Here is a 17,854-nt window from a genome sequence, read left to right as displayed (position 1 = left end):
CAAACTGATCCCCATGCTTGGAAATACCCTCCCTTCTCTCTACCTCTAAGATTCTCTAGCTTCCTTCAAAAGTCATTTCCTGTCACCTCCTAAGAAAGACCTTTCCTTTCCAAGCTTCTGGAACCTCCATTCCAGAGACCCATTAATCTACAGGCGGAGGTGGATCATGCACGTGTGAATGTGTGTAGCTTATGTGGATTTGTGTGTACCATTGTCTTCCCTGATAGACAGTAAGCTTCCTGGGGACAAGGAATGAGTCTACATTCTATACAGTCTATACAGTCTATACAGTGCCTGGAACATTGTAAGCATTTAACAAATGCTTATGGGTGGATTGATTGGGGGAGATTATTTTAAATCAGATAATTTTCTAACAGTGACTGAACTTCCAGAGGGAAGTAACAGGATTGGGAGGAAGAATGGCGGGAAATGCAATGAAGGGGAAAGGGTGGAAGAATATCCAAGATAGGATGGGTGAGATTTCCCTGCTGCCCTTTTTAGCCTTCTCCTCTCCCTTTAGCCCACTTACTCACCGAAAAACTGAGATCACGATCATTACAAGACCGTAAAAAGAGCCAATGACAAGCCCAGGAGAAAGGAAAAACGGCCCGTTGCTCTCCTGCTCCTGCTCCTCCTCCTGGGTCTGAGGCGCAGTCACTTGTAGCTGAGCCTGAATCATCTGCCACCTGCGGAGTCGCTCCTCATTGCAGCAAATGCGCCATTGGTGGTAGAAGATCCGGAAGCCCCCGGAGATACAGCCTGTCATGCAGACAAAAGGAGGCAATTTCCCCAAAAAGTAGACGATGGGGGTCCCCAGGCAGGGGGATGGGGGGCCCAAGAACTCCCCAGCAGCAGATGGCACTTCCCAATTCACTAGGTAGATCCACACCCAGCCCAGGATAGATGCTTACATACCCCATAATTATCATCATTATTATCCCTACTGAGAGAAAAACTGTATTCTCTCATCCCCTGAACCAACCCTAAAGACATGTTCCCATTGGCTACATCTCTCCCTCACCTGGTCTCTTGCCTAATTCCATCACAGAATCACAAGCTTAGTGAAGGATGGGACCAAAAACATCACTGAGTCCAATCCTTTTCTTCTAAAGATAAGGAAATTTTTAAGCATTTAGCAAATGCTTATTGGTGGATTGATTACTTTAAATCAGATAGTTTTCTAACAATGATTGAACTTCCAGAGGGAAGTAGCAGGGCTGGGAAGAGGAATGACAGGGAGTGGAATGAAGGGGAAAGGGTGGAAGAATATCCAAGAAAAGATGGATGAGATCTCCTGCAGCCCTCTCTTTTTATTGGGAGTTCAATCCTTTTATTCTAAAGATAAGTGAGCTTTACTCCCATCAATTCACATAGCTTGGAAACATCTGAGATGGTATCTCGCCCATGGCCTTCCTGACTCCAAGTCAGGAATCTCTGGCCTCTAGGACACAACTGCCTCTTCCTCAATCCAAGCAAAGAATTTTATGGCTGTATCCCCTAGCACCTAGCACAAAGGCCTGAACATAGCCGGGACTTCATGAAATATGTTTGTTGATGGAAATGAATAATAATTTCTCTGGACCTCAATTTTCTCATCTTTCAAATAGAATTAATAATTCTTATACTCCCAACTTCACAAGATTGTAGCAAGGACTTCGCTGTAGAAATTATTTTGTAAAATTCCAGACACAGTAACTCAGGGAGATAGATGGATAAAAAAGATTCAAAACTTAGATATTCCCTTCCCATCTCCAGTAGAGAGGAGGAAGCTTTCCTGAGGACAAATAATATTTCCTTCTTTTCTTTCTTTCTCCCTTCTTTCCTTTCTTCCTTCCTCTTTCCCTTCCTCCCTTCCTTTCTGTTTTTATATCTCTGACTCCTAGGATGAAGTGGCTGGCATGTAACAGACACTTAGTATATCAATCAATTATTGAACCTGTATTAAGAATTACTATGTGTCAGCCTGCTTGCTGACCTGAATTAAATAAAAGGAACCTTGGAGATTTTGTTATTATTATTAGAAATTATATAACGTAATCGCTTCATTTTGTAATTTTACATGTAAAGAAGCTAAAACCTAGCAAGGTCCATGGTAACACAAGGAAATGTGAAAAAAGACAAACAGAGAGAGAGAAAGATAAATGGATGGATGATAGACAGACAGACAAAGAAATAGAGATAGATGGTGAGACAGAGAGAAATGAGATAGAAAAAGGAAGGAAGGAAGAAGAGAGGAAGGAAGGAAAGAAGAAAGGAAGACAGGGAAGAGGGAGGGAGACATGGAGAGAAAAAGGCAGCCTATTTCTATAACACTTTACAATTTACAAAGGACTTTCCTCTGGAAAACCTTTTAAATAGATAATATAGGCAGGTAATTATAATAATAGTAGTAGGTAATAATAATAAAGTAGAACATAGCAGGCCCATTTTACAGATGAAGAAACTGAGAGGTAAAGTAATAAACCAAAAATAATCCAGCTAGGGAGCAAAAGAACTGGGCCTGGTTTATTTAACACTTGGCTAAACAGATTATCGTCAAAAGAAGACGATAAACCAGAAGCAACTTAAGATATGGTGTAAAGTTCTTTTTTGCCAATCTAGATGCTTTTAAGACCTTTCAATTGTCAAGATTTATCTATATATTTCTTCCCTGTGTTTAGCTGAGCATGAGGGCAGCTAGGTAGCTCAATGGATAGAGCACTGGGCTTAGAATCAGGAAAACCCGAGTTCAAATCCAGCCTCCAGACACTTACTAGCTATGTGACCCTGGGCAAGATACTTTAACCCTATTTACCTTCATCCACTGGAGCAGGAAATGACAAACCCCTCCAGTATCTTTGCCATGAAAACCTCACAACTGGTATGATCCATGGAGTCATGAACAGTCAGGCAGGACACCCAGAGAAGTAAAGGAAGTCCTCTCATCTCTCCTGTCTCCTGGACAAAGTATGAAATTCCCTGGACAAAATTAACTCTTTGACAAGACCGTTTATTCTTGCAATGTTGAAGCCGAGAGCCAGTGTATTGTCCCTTCATTGTGAAGGAAGCTCCCCCAGTTCAACAGGTCCTAGAGCTGTGCCTTGAAAAGCTGACAAGAATCCACCCAGCTCAAGGGAGAGAGACAGCTCCCAGAAAAAGAAGGCACATTTATTAGGGAAAAGAAACAAGACCAGAATTAGAGAAATAAGACAGGAGAAGCATCACTGCAGAGAGAAAGCAGTAGATCGGACCCACCTACAGGAAAGGGAGGCCCAATAAATCCACACTGGGTGCCTTGGAAAGAGACCTATATATTCACATTCCACCTCCTCCTCCTCCACCTCCAGGAAAGAAGGAGCCAAGGCTTAAAGAAGAACAAGAATGGATCCTTTTGCTGGTACTGTGAGTCACGTGGACCCCAGTGGTCTCTTGGGTATCACTAGTGGACAATTTCTCCTGCCTGTTTATGGGCTCAGGTACCACACTATGCCTTTTCTGTCGACCCGAATAAAATATGTCCTATATTTAAAGTCTTGTTATGCTTAGTACTGAGTTAACAGGAAGACTAAAGGCCCTTTCGTTCCCCTTTTCTGTAGAGACCCTGCCAGGAGCCAAATTCCATTGTTCTCTAGGGGAAAAGGCAGAAGGGGCATGAACTAAAAGAGTTTTGTTAGAGAAGGCTTCGAGATTGAACCCCATCTGTATGAGAGAACCTCAAGGGCCTCAGTTCTTGACCACAGATTACATGTATACGGTCAAGCCAGGTCAACTTGCATAATTCGTCCATAATGAAGCTAAATGCCATCTGTCTCTGTTCCCACATGCTGAGACTCCTTTTCACCCCATCTTTTCCAGATTGAAAATATACCCGCTGCCAAAAGGCCTCTATGGGTGTGTTCAAAATTCATGAAAAATTAAGGCATCCAAAAGTAGTACTAAGAAAAAAGCAGAACAAATTAGAAAACTCTATTTGGGGGCCACATTTTTCCCCATCAAGCTGAAGCAAATAGTCAATTCATTGAAAGCAGGAACCAAGTGGCAGGCATAATAAATACAAGTAAATTTATTGGATGGATGGACATTTGGATGGATGGATGGGTGGATGGATGGATTGAAAGAGGGAGGGATAATAGATGGATAGATGAGGGGGAGGATTCCACATTAAAGAAAATTCCAACATCCTTCCCTTCAATTAAATTTAAATCTTTATCATACCACTGCTATGTGCAAAGCACAGTGCTAAATCCTAAGAATGCAATCATAGAAATTAAAAATTGTCCCTGAAGGATCTGAATTCAAATTTGACTTCAGACACTTAATACTTCCTAGTTGTGTGACCCTGGGCAAGTCACTAAACCCCAATTACCTCAGCAAAAATAAATAAACCGTCCCTAACCTGAATAAGCTTGCATTGACAAGGAGAGATATAATATGTTTAAAAAAAAAAAAAAGTAAACAGGAAAACATAAGAATCTCTAAGGAACCATCAATAGCTAGTTAGATTGGGAAAAGTTTTCCATAGGGAATGACAACGGAGCTTGAAGGGAGCTGAGGATTCCAAGAGGCAGAGATAAGGAGGGAGTTCATTCTACTTGGTTCAGTGGATAGAGCATTAGACCTAGAGTCAGGAGGATTTGAGTTTAAATCTGGTCTCAGAAACTTACTAGTTGTATGACTCTGAGCAAGTCACTTACCTTCTGTTTACCTCAGTTTCCCCATCTGTAAAATGGGGGGATAATAAAGTACTTACCTCCTAGACTTTGTTGTGAGAATCAAATGAGATAATAGCTGTAAAGTGCTTTGCAAACCTTAGTCATTATTACCATTACTATTATTATTATGAAAGGGAATCGGGGGATTCCTGTGCAAATGCATAAATGAAATAGAGAAAGCTGAGTTCCTTGTTTCCATCAGTGGTTGAGAGAGCAGGAAGGAAAGCAGGTTTCACTTACTTTTGGTCCATATGAAATCTGATGTGGTCTTATGTGTCTAAAAGAGGAAAATAAATGGAAAAAAAACATTTATATAGCACCTATTGTGTGCCAGAAACTAGTCTAAGTACTTTATAGTTATCTCATTGAATCCTCTTAATAGCCCTTAGCCGTAGGTCTCCTTTTTTTTTTTTTACAATTGTGGAAATAGAAGCAACTGTTCAGTGGCTTCCAGGGCCACACAGCTAGTAAGTATCTGAGACTGGATCTGAAATCTTGACAACAGGCCTAGGGCCCTATCCACTGCACTACCTGGCAGACTGAAACTTGGTCTAATGTAAACTCATCGAGTGATGCATCCATAAGGAAAGGGTGGTCCCCTACAAGTTGAGAATTTAGAATCTCAGGAAATGTAGACTGGTAAGAGAGCACAGTTCAGCTACTTCTGCAAGAGGAAGCTTTTTGGTTATAATTTGCTTTAATCCTTGAAGCAGAATGAGACCTATTTTTCCTAGTCATAGGAGGAAACAAGAGATGGTCTGAAAATTTCATGACAGACTCAGCAAAGAAAAGCTCTGTGATTCCTCCAGACATTCAGGGAGAATGGAAGGCTAAGTATTTTACAGACTCCCTGTGTCATAAGGCTACTATCTCTTAAAACTGGCAGTAGAGCAGCAAGATGGTACAGTAGGCAGAGAGCCAGCCCTGGAATCAGGAGGACCTGAGTTAAATCTGCCTTAGACACTAGACGCTTACTAATTGGATGACTCTGGGCAAGTCACTCAGTCCCAATTGCTAGGAAAGAAAGGCTGGAAGAAAAATTCGAAGTATAAAAAATAGAGCATGGCAAACTGAGATGGTGACACTGGGCCCTGGTCTCATGTATGTGGTAAAGAATCAAAGGAGCAGAAGTACCACTGATGCAGCAACCAAGTTCTTAAGCCATACCATGACACATAAGATCATAGATTTCAAGATGAAAAAGAGTTTAGGAGTTGTCCAGTCTAGTTTTTGCACATAAGGAAACTGAGACATAGAAAGGTGCCCAAAATCACTCACATACTAAGTGCCCAAGGCAGAATTTGAACCCAGGGCTTCCCTGATCATAAGTTCAAAATATTTACTAGTATACCATGCTATGTGTCTCAAAAAATAGGAAAAAAAACTATGGAAGATTCTTTTTTTAAAAAAATCTAAACCTCTTCATATAATCAGCACATATACTTCAAAATCACCTCATCAATGAAGATGGTACTTAGAGGAAAATAAGATATCCAAAGGGGGAGAAGGGACCTTTGAACACATATTAGACCATAGAACACTAAATATAAAATGTCAGAGCTAGAAAGGACTTAGTAGTCTCCAAACTTTTAAATTCATACAGACCTCTCAGTATATGTAACTTTGAATGCACGCCTTCATATATGAGGATTTTATTATTTATTTATAGAGTATATACATCTACTACTAAATGATTCATTCTATCCATTCCAAGACTGCCTTGGGATGATCTAGGGAGCAGAGGACAAGTATACTGGGGTGGGAAAGAGAAACTTTCCCAGCAGCACTTGCAACTACTCCTATAGGTGAGACTTTACATTTAGGTCATATTAATAACCCAGACAGAAGGGAGGAGATTGCTAATTACAAGGCAGCAAGAGGGGGAAAGCAAAGGACTGTTGAGGTGTAGCGGGTGAAGAAGGGTCAGTATGGTTTGTGTTAGAGATGTTTCATGACTGGTCACGGTGACACAAGTAAAGACCTATACCTTAGGATATGAGAATCTAAAATATTAGAGTCAAAGGACCCCAACCTTTTTATGTTCCATTCTCTCTCCTTCATCTATGTCTTACCTTCTTTAGGACTTTATGAAAACATTACTTGGGAAAGGAGAAGACCGCTAAGTGTCCCCCAGCTCTCCAAGGGTAAGTCAACTATGAAAAATTGTTTCATGGTGGTTGTCTCCTCCAATGTTCTGTTTTCTAAACTTCACTCCAATCTACTGGGGAATTAAGAGCAATTCAATGCTTTATCCTCCACTGGCTACCTAATTCCCAGATTCTGCAGCTACTTTCCTCACCAGCTCACCATGGTCTCCATCACTACCCATTATCCAAGTCCAACATCCTGCCCTCACTCTGTCCCCCATGCAACTCTCAGGTTAAAATAAAGTCTTTTACCTTCCCTGGGAACCTGACGGATCGAGGCACCCAATAAGGGAATGTAGCAAGGTCTCTTGGGACAGGGAGTTGCCCCCCAAAGGTGTGACAGGCACAGGTACAAGTCCTGGGACTTTTTGGGTAACACGATTGGAATTTTCTCCGAACCTATTTGAGTTGAAAAAAGAACATTTAAAGGAATTGTTTATGACCTGAAAGAAGAGAAAGACCATAAAAGACAACTAAACATAGAAGTTAAAAAAACAAACAAACAAACAAACCTGGAGAGCCTCCAGGGGGGTGGCTTTTTGGGGGAGGGGGGAAATTTGTTCCCAGTCACACAAGTCAAAATAGCAGTACTGTGAATTGAATCCAGGTCTTTGTGGACACAAAATACGGTATCCTGGTCATTGTAAAACTCAGCATGATAACCCTAATTTATTATCCTCATTTGACAGATGAATAAACTGAGGCAAAAAGATTTACCCGTGGCCACACTTAGTTAAATGTCTGATACAGCATTCAAACTCAGGTGTTCTTAATTACAGGCTCAGTGCCCTAACTACTGCCCCACCTGTAATTTCAAGGATTTAAAGACTTCCAGGGATTGTGAGTTGATAACTTCAACTTCACCACCTTTGTTGTCAGGAAGGGTGAATCTATTCCAACCTGTAGAGTTTTAATCAGGAAGACATTCAATCAACTGATTCTTACATTTTCTAATAGCCAATTATGGGGATTTTTTTTGGCTTGGCTAGATGGTACTAGGGTTTTGTTTTTCTTTATTTTTCTGGTAGGCACAGGGGGTAAGAGAAAGAGAGACAATAAAGTTTGTTACTTAATTTCAAAGAAATTCTAATGGAATTAATTAAAGCTAGAAGTCTATATAGCAGGAGAGGAAGAGCACAAAGTTTGTAGCCAATAGGTCCCAGCTCTTCTTGAAACCACGAAAGATTGGACAAAATCACTTAACATCCTTTAAGTCATTCAACATCCTTTATTTCCTCATCGGTAAGATGAATCTGCCTGGTAGACAAGGATATTAACTTGATCCCAGATTTAGAATTGGAAAGGTTTTATAAAATATCCAGAATACTCCTTCATTTAGTGAGTCTAGAATAAGAAAATGGATGCGTTTTGAAGATCACAGGACTCTTTGAAAATGTAAGAAGAAATTATGAACTCCTTTTCACTCATTCTATAATTCCAGTCAAATTGGACCAGGCACTGCACCCTAATCTTGTCTTGCCATCTTTCACTTTTATATATTCTCAAAGGCAGGCAGTCCTTCATGTCCCAGGAAAGTTGTTCCTCTTACTTCCACTGACTGAAATCCTTCTCTTCCTTCAAGACCCAGCCCAAGTGCCACCTCCTCCTTGCAGTCCATCCTAATCCTTCCAAATGCAAATGTCCTCCTCTTTATGAGTGGAGCATTATGTTGGAGTAGTCCTTTGTCTCTAACAAACTCTACCTTGTGACGTCCCTTACATGTGTGCATGTTTCATCTCTCTTCTCAGACTGTAAGCTAGTTCCTTGAGAGATGGGACCTTAGTGATTCTGTTCTTTAACTTTGCACCCTCAGCACCTAGCACAGTGTCTTGCCTGTATTTCTGGTCTAGCCCAGACCTGTCACTTCATCCATGAAGGAAATTACCATTTTAGATCAACAACTATTCTACAACAGATAGCTTTAGAGATTTGTTTGGGACAATGATGGCTCGCCAATTTTCTTAAAGTTATGAAAGTAGTAAAAGTTGTCAAAGAAGGAACTTGAAGTGAACATTTGCTGGATCCTAGGCTGTCTCTACAACTGCTACAACCTGATGAATTTCAGACCTTGAATGTAGTAGGCATTTTATTAAAGCTTTGTTTCAATATACTGAAGAACATGACTCCCACATAAAATCATAGCATGTAACAGGTCCAGGTAAGTTAAATGATTTGCCCAGTGTTATAGGTTATAAATTCAGAAATTTTTAACCTAAATCTTCTGCCTCTACATTCTGACTTCTTTTTTAGTAGCCTCACCTCTTACTTCTACAATCACCTCAACCACATTTTCTCTATTCCTAGTCACCTACCAGCTTCTGGGGTCTCAGAGACCGAGGGACCCAGTAAGGGAAGTTTGCCTCATCCCTGGGCACAGGTAAGAAGCCTCCAAAGTTGAGCTGCCGAGAGGAACACTGACAACACGGTGGCACTTGGTAAAAACTATCATTGTTTGAGGCATCCTGGTTGAGCCAAGAAAAGAGAAAGACATGAAGATGGGGTCAGAAATGGATCTTAAATCCTAATCCTGGCCAGAACAGAAAACCAATCTAGACCATGAAACTAGATTCAACCAACAAGAGAAACAGAAAGGCTCCCTAGTGGTGGATGTTGTGCTGAGTCACACACACAAAATTCACGATAAGAGGTGAACACATGAGCCATAGCTAATATTTTAAGGTAACTTCATCTCCAATATTCCCTACCTGAACTCTTCTCTCTAGCTATACTGAATTACTCTCTGTCCCCACAAAACCCATATTGTGCTTTCTCATATACTCTTTCCTCACTTCCATCTCTTAGAATCCCTAGATCAGTTCCATTACAAATGACCTTTCCCACCTCACTCTCCACCTCACCCCCAGCTTTATACTTTTGGTTAGCAATCTGAAAATACTAGCGGTCCAAGACTTCAGGGACCCGAGAGAAATCATTTGAAAGTTAATTATCAGAAAAAAAATTTTAGTGTTTTGTACAAGAAGAAAATAAATCCAGTATACAAATTTCATCTCAACAACACCATAAATGATGGATATTGTTTTATAAGTAATTGGGTTTTTTTAAGGTTTTCAGTTTCATTCTTGCTAATAATTTTGCTATCAGGTGTAATGACAGCAGATTAGGTAATTTGTTGGTATAAGAAATTTCTGTCAGAGAAAAGGACAGTTTTACTGGATCCCAATGTCCATATTATCTATCCATCGATTAATCTTTTAACTATAATCAGTTCTTAACATGGTGACCTATTAGCACCAGAGTTGCCAATAACTTAGGGTTATTTTTTAAAATTGTTTTTCAACATCTTAAAAGTATTTCACCATTTTAAAAAATAGGATAAGGTCATTCTAATAGCCATCTGCCAGCTTAAACTTTGTTTTGTATGAAATTACGTGTGTGTATATATATATATATATGTATGTATGTATATATGTATCTTCTTTCCATGTTGCCTTATAGCTATTATAGACACACACATATATACAAACATGTGAACAATCATATGTATGTATATATTTATATATGCCCTATATAGGTCTAAAATACAAACTTGTATAATGTGTATGATGTCTTGTGGTGTGTGCATACATATACATGCATGTATGCCTTATGAGAATACTTCAAGGATTCTTTCAGAATATCCTCTGTAGGTACATATGTATTTATGTGTGTACATGCATGTTTTGTCCCCATAGTTAAGATGTAAGCTCCTTGAGAGCAAGCATTGTTTCACATTTGCCTTTGTATCCCCAGAACCTAGCATAGTACCTGGCATAGAAGAGGTGCTTAATAAATGCTTACTAATTGATTCCCACTTTTAGCCTATCACACACAACTTCTCACTCCCTAGAAAGCTTTCCTCAAAATCCAATGACACAGTATAGTTGAAAGAATATGAGTGCTAGCTCCAAAGACGTATGCTTACTACTTATTAATAACTTCAATCCAATTAAACACTTATTAAGCACCTATTGTGTGCAATTGACAGTTACTATGACAGAGACTGGAGGAAAAAAAATGTTTTTAGGACTCACCATACTACATAGTTTAAATTTTATTCTGGAAATACAATGTACACTTAAGAAAATACGAAGTAACAGGACTAATCACAAAATAATAACTACATCAGGAAAGGCCTTATGTAAAATGAACCTAACTTATGTTCTAAAAGAAGCTAAGGACTCTAAGAGGAGATGAGGAAAAACCAGATACTCCAGATATGGGGGACTACTGGTGCAAATGGAGATGGAAGATGGAATATCATGTATGGGGAATAATTAACAGGTTATTTTAACTAGAATGGAGTTTGGAAATGGAAATAATAACATAAAACTGAAAAGGTATAAAGGAGCCAAATTGATGAAGATCTTGAACGCCGAAATGAGAAATGTGTTTTTAATGCTAGGGACAATAAAGATCTAGGGAGCCAAAGAATGTTGGTTGAAGAGGGCAAAAAGGAGGAAGTAATGTGGTCAGTTCTTATGTCTTAGGAAATTGGCAGCTATGTGGAGGATGGAATAGACAGGGTAAAAGTCAGAAGGCAGGAAGACCAATTAAGAAGCTATAACAATAATTCAGACAAAACACAATGAACTATACTGTACTGATGTACTGCTACTGTGGAGGTATGATGCACAACATTCAGTGACTGATTGGATAGGAGAAGTGAGTGAGCAGAAAGAGTCAAGATGTTTCCAAATTTGTGCAATATTCGTGAGTATTGGTAATGGTAGAAGAGTAATGGTATCCTCAACCAGAAATTGAGATGTTTGAAGGCACTATGGATCTTAGAGGAAATACAGGGAGTTCTGTTTGGGGTATGTTGACCTCAAGGTCCCCATATGACATCCAAATGACTCTCAGACACAGAGATTTCTCCTCTTCTTTGGAACCAGCATGGCACAATGTAAAGAACATTCACTAGCTCTGAAGTCAGAGGACCACCTGAGCTCAAAATCCACCTCTGACACTCATGAAGCAAGTAATCTTGAACAAATCATTTAATGTCTCTCTGTCTCAATTTCTTCATCTGTAAAATGAAGAAGATGAGCTGAATGACCTCTAAGGTCCTCCTTCCAGCTCCAATGAAGTCTATGGTCCTATGCAATTCCCATAGGACAGCCTGGGCAATTAATTCTTTGGGCAATTAATCAAAGGCTTGGACCGATTGTTTCAGGTTATCATGCTTGTTGATTGACTAACTGAAGGCAGGGGCATCTCCTCCATTTCTCTCTCCCTCTCAGTAATGCTGTAGTATTACTTATGTAATGCTTTTCACAAAAAGAAAGATTAAATAACTATTTAAGGGCCCATTCATTCCTCTTCCCTTCAGCTGAAGATTATGCCCTTATCCCTCCCCTCAAAAAATACCCAAAAGCAGTTGCATCCTGAACTATTAGCAGTCATTGATCTTCACAGGTGAATGAGTTTGCCATTCTTTCTCAGAAATGGTTTTATTGGGTAAAGCTCTTTATAGATAACTTTATAGATAAACCAGTTATGTCAGGTTTGGATTAAGTTAAATGATCTCTGAGATTCCTTTCATTTCAGGGAGTCTGTGATTTTCCATACACACTGATAGGGAAGAATGAGAATAGCAGGGGGCATGGAGATCTGAGTCACTGAAGAGATACTGAAGGAATACACAGGTGGTTTTGAAATTTTTTTTCCTTGAAGGGCCCAAATTCCCTGATGGAAGACAGAATCAGGATTGAGATGAGTTAACCCCTCTTCCTTTTTCTCCCTCACCTTATTTAAGTCTATGAATTTCACTTCTGACTTCAAGTATCGAGGTTCCTTTTTCCTAGATAAGAAGAAAAGGAAGTCCTTAGAACATGTAAGGTTTCCTATAGGTCAGGGGATGCTGAATGGAGGAAGTTAAGACAATAGGCTTAAGGAGGTTCACCTAGGAAGTCAGAGTATGCAGTCCAACTAGGCCCCAGCAGGACCTCCTTCTGAGTCCAAAATGTCAAAGAGAAGGTCAAAGGCTGGGAGTAGTGCCTGGGTGTGAGTGTGTGGAAGCAAGGTTGTGAGCTTGTGTGTGTATATGAGTGTGTGTGTGTGTGTGTGTGTGTGTGTGTGTGTGTGTGTGTGATCCAGATGTGAATACAGCATATGAGTGTGACCATTTGGGGCAGAGATTCTTAACCTATTTTTATATCATGGATGCCTTTGGTAATTTGGGAATACTATGAACTCCTCAGAATAATGTTTGTGGATTTTTTTGTATAATAGTATTTTATTTTTCCAAATAAATGCAAAAATAGCTTTCAACATTTACCTTTGCAAAACCTTGTGTTCCAATTTTTTCTCCCTCTCACCCTTCCCCAAAGATAGGAAGCAATCCATTATAGGTAAAAGATATGCAATTTTTAAAAAAAGATATGCAATTCTTCTAAATATACAGAATAATGTTTTTAAACAAAAAATAGGATTACAAAGAAAATGAATTATGTTGAAACACAGTCATCAAAAAATTGCTTTTTTCCCCCCCCAATCAAAGACTCCGGGTTAAAAATTCCTCACTTAGAAAAAAAGTTGTTTGGTGTTCCAAGGAGAAATTGGTGCTAGGTTTGCTTCAACAGAACTGAATTCCAATACCAGTCCTTCTGAATTCCTCCCTGTGCATGCACATTGACTTCAATGAGCTCATACAGGATGAAGGGGTTCAAATACATGATCTTCTCAGGCCCCTTTGAGCTTTAAATCTTATGACTTCATACTCTAAATTCCTGCACGTATGTATACACTTATACACATACACACATGCGCCCGTACACATACATGCATGTATATAACACTTCCCTACGATGGACAAAAGAAAACTACCTACCAAATTATGGACCTGTTGTCACGATCCCAATCCTGCTGTCTGTGTTCTGGAAAAGAAAAAGAAAGAAAGAATGTGGTCTCATTCTCTTCTCTAGTAACATAGGAGGTGAGGATAAGGGGTTGTGGGAATGAACATTTCACAAGAGATGAAATGGTGACTTGGGGGAAAGTTTGTATTTCTTAAGAACCTCGGGGATTTAAAAATAAATAATCACCACTAAGCAGCTGAAATCAGAAAAACCCCATAAACTCAATAACATGTTACTTTTATGTTAGTACTCAAAAGTCCTAATCCTTTTCTCTTTCTTTTTAGGACAAGAATTCTTAACTTCAGGTCCATGAACTTGTTTTGTCTTTTAATGTTTTGATAACTGCCTTTTAAATGAATTGGTTTTCTTTGCAATCATCCGCATTTTATTTTATTATTTATTTTAATAAAATTCTCTGCATTTAATTTCATTATTTATTTATTATCTTAATAAAAACCTCTACTTTATTTTATTACTATTTATTATGTATCTTAATAAAATCCTCTACATTTCATTTTGTTATTTATTTTACCTTAATTAAAACCTCTACTTTATTATAGTATTACTATTTATTATTTATCTTAAATAATAAAATGAGATACAGAGAATTTTATTAAGTTATTCACCTTAATAAAAATCTCTATTTTATCATTATTATTTGTTATTTCTCTTAATGAAATCCTCTGCCTTTTATTTTATTCATTTAATACATTTTATGCATTTAAGCATTTGATTCTGCAAAGAGGTTCATAGGCTTTTCCACACCACCGTAGGGTCTAGGACACAAACAAGATTAAAAATGATAGATCTACAGTTAAGAAGAATTTTAGAATTCATCTAGTCCAACACTTTTTTTTTTTTTTTTAACAAATGAAGAAGCTGAGATACAAATTCATGGTACTCATTCAAGCAAAGGCAGGATTTAGATCTACATCCTCTAGCCCAGGGCTTCTTAAACTTTTTCCACTTGTGACCCCTTTTCACTCAAGAAAATTTCATGTGACCCTGGGTACATAGGTATATAAAATAGGTATAAATAGCAAATATTTACTGATAATAAATCATAATTTCATGACTTCCACGCTCAGTTATATGACCCAATATGGAATCATGACCCACAGTTTAAGAAGCTTTGTTCTGTCTCACATCTAGTATGTTTTCAACTATATCAGTAATTTCTGCCACTGTTTCCCTCTTCATCATTTTCCCTTTTTCTCTACAATTTGGGTTATCGAACAAATTTAAGAAATAAGGATATTTCCATATATTCTGAGTAAACTGAAAGTGTGCCCACTATTTTAGCCAGATCTCCAAAGACATGATTTTAAGCAAGCCTGAATATTTGCCCAAGTTGGAAATCTCAATTTTCTATCCCTTGAAAAATTAAAAGAATTTTGCCATAAACCCATAGGTACACAGTCACAGACGTTTTAACTACATTGTGACTTTCTACTTTCTCTTTAATATCCCACAATAAAAATTTGCCAGATTTCCAGTTCTTGCAATATACAATTCTTGGAGGAAGGTTTTTTTCCCCATTTATTAGCATATTATATTGAGATTTTCATTGTGATTTTAAGAGCAGAAGATAATATTTGCAAGACAAACTATAATTTGCTCGAACTCTATTGGATAGTTCTAAATCTGCCCAGCCATGCCTAAATATGTTGATTGTCAGTGCTCTACAGAGATATTTTCCTTGAAATAGTTAGAAATGCTCCACTTTTATATTTGCCGACAATCTCTGGGCTTCCCTTCTCTCATCAATAAAATAAGGGTTTGGACTTGAGAATCTCTGAAGCGGTAGCTCTCAAAGTATGTTCTGGGATGCACCTGAAGGTTCTGTAACAAGGTTAAAACTGTTCAATACTAGGCCATTTAAATTTCTAGTATGGTAAATATTAATAGACATAACCTGCATAAACCAAAATTCAGGGGTGGTCTTCAATAATTTAAAGAATCTTAAAGAATCCTGAGATAAAAAAGTTTAGGAACCACTGCTCAAATATACCTCCTACTCTAAAATTCTACTTCAAGGCCTTTTAATGTCTGGGTCAGTTAAGATGGCATAGTGGATAGAGTGCCAGGCCTGGTGTCAGGAAACCCTGAATTCAAATCCAACCTCCAACACTTACTAGTTGTGTGATCCCAGATAAGTTAACCTTATTTGCCTCAGTTTCCTCATCTGTAAAATGAGTTGGAGAAGGAAATGGCAAAACACTACAGGTTTTTTCTTTGCCAAGGAAACCTCAACTTGTCAAGAAAAATTGGACACAAATTAAAATGAGTGAACAACTCATTTTTTTGTTTGTTTGTTTTTGTTTTTTATTTTAATAGCCTTTTATTTACAGGTTATATGTATGAGTAACTTTACAGCATTGACAACTGAGTGAACAACTCATAAGTGAGGTAGGCATAATTAGGGTATATTAGTTTCAGTAAAATCTTAAACCGTGATGTTTCAGGGGATATACCATCTTATTATTTTATGTAAAGCACAGTTCAAATTGACCCCCATTGAAACAAGCCAGTTTAACTTCCCCAGTCATGTGGGAAGGCTAGATGCAACCATCCTCACTCTCTATGTCCTCTAACTTTGTTTGGAAATGGCTCCAAATTCCCAAGGGACTTGGTGGCTTTCAGAGTTCAGTTTTCTCGGTCATAATGCCCTGTACTTATTCTCAGTGTTCCAAAAGAACAAACAAGCTTAGCTAAGCAGCCACCCCTCTATTCCACTTTGACCACAACTTTGGGGTCATTTCCTCAAATGAGGGTAAATGATAGACTAAGGTCTATTCCAGTTCTCCTACTCTATAAATCTATTAGTCTCTATGTGTTGCAATAATCACACTAAGAAGTAAGATCTCCTAAGCATAAAAAAGCCAAAGAAAATCTCCCATGGATAAATCTTCCACTGTAAACTTATTGCTCTTAACATATTTGGTCTTTTATTTTTTTCCTAAATGAACTCCTCCTAGACACTCGATATTTTTCTAATATCCTCTTCCTGTCACCCTGGCTGGTCACTAGATGTCTACAGACTGCCTGTTTGATTGCTTAATTGACTAATGGACTGGACCCTTTCTAGCTCTGACTATGTCTTCAGGATAGAAGGAACTAAGTCACCAAGACACAAACTTCAAAAAGCAGGGAGGAATGGAAGACAGTAGACTATAGCAGACCAGAAGACAGGAAACCTGGATTCTGTACTCAGCTTGACCACTAAGTTAGCTGTGTGAGCCTAACCAAGTCACCTCTCCTTCTCTGGAAATTTAAGACATTAGTTTAAGTCATCTCTAAGATCCCTGCCATTTTGAAATTCTTTTACTCTAGTGGACAATCAGTCTTTCCCATGTTGATCTGGGATATCTTACTTTGAGAGTACAAACTTGGCCTGCCAATGGAAAATGTAATATGGAGAGCATCCCCCATCTCTCCATCAGAAGGATAGTTGGTCTTTTTAAAAGTTGGCCAATCTCAGGGCTGACCTCTTCCCAAAAAAATCTCTAATCAGACCACAAGCCATTTTTGCTGGAACACTTACCCTTAGGTCTTGAAAACACTGGTTTCATCCTTGACTCCTCTTCACCCCAGGATCTGCTGCTTTTGGTCAAGCCTAGTGAGCTCGAACATTCCTTCCCAGGGCCTTTCTTCTGGTAGGTCTAGATTCGTCTGCTTCTCAGTCTCTTGAATTCCTTCTCCTCCTGAGAATCTGTTGGGTAACATGTCATCATCAGTCACCATCATTATTTTAATCACAAGTACCATAATTATAAGTGCACCAACACTTTAAAAGAAGGGACAGATGTGCCAAAGGTCCTTTTCCCACATGCCATTCGAAAACATTTCTCCTAACTCTCTCTCCTGCAGTCACCGACACATTATCAGGTATGAGAAGGCTGTGAGATCCCACCTGATCCGAGTCCCCCATGGCCCTTTACATCATATAGGGAAGACACATTCCCTACACTCTAAGAATTTATATTCTCATAGAATCTTAGAATCTTTGCAACATGGAGTAGAAAGAACCCCCAGAGGTCATTTTATCTAGTCTCCTGTCTCTAAGCAGGCTATGTCTAAAGCATTTTGGTTATGTAGCAAGTAAAATCCAAAACTTTCCTGAGAATTACTTTTCCAACATTAATGGTCTTTCTTCTGT

The 17,854-nt window shown here is 38.6% G+C and overlaps 1 protein-coding gene across 1 annotated transcript in view; it reads right to left on the bottom strand.

The window, feature by feature from the left end:
• C2H16orf95 (chromosome 2 C16orf95 homolog) overlaps nucleotides 1-17,626 on the bottom strand; it is a 32,804-nt gene extending 15,178 nt beyond the window's left edge. The window contains 8 exon segments of the mRNA XM_031949231.1: nucleotides 534-759; nucleotides 4,932-4,968; nucleotides 7,091-7,237; nucleotides 9,151-9,300; nucleotides 12,584-12,638; nucleotides 13,668-13,713; nucleotides 17,240-17,357; nucleotides 17,609-17,626. Of these exon segments, the coding sequence (XP_031805091.1) occupies nucleotides 534-759; nucleotides 4,932-4,968; nucleotides 7,091-7,237; nucleotides 9,151-9,300; nucleotides 12,584-12,638; nucleotides 13,668-13,713; nucleotides 17,240-17,357; nucleotides 17,609-17,626 (797 nt within the window).
• Between the last annotated feature and the right edge of the window lie 228 nt (nucleotides 17,627-17,854).

The sequence above is a fragment of the Sarcophilus harrisii genome, chromosome 2 (assembly GCF_902635505.1).
Source record: "Sarcophilus harrisii chromosome 2, mSarHar1.11, whole genome shotgun sequence".
In the NCBI taxonomy this organism is placed as follows: Eukaryota; Metazoa; Chordata; class Mammalia; order Dasyuromorphia; family Dasyuridae; genus Sarcophilus; species Sarcophilus harrisii.
The sequence above is the reverse complement of the archived record's forward strand: the minus strand, read 5'-3'. Positions and strand labels throughout refer to the sequence as shown.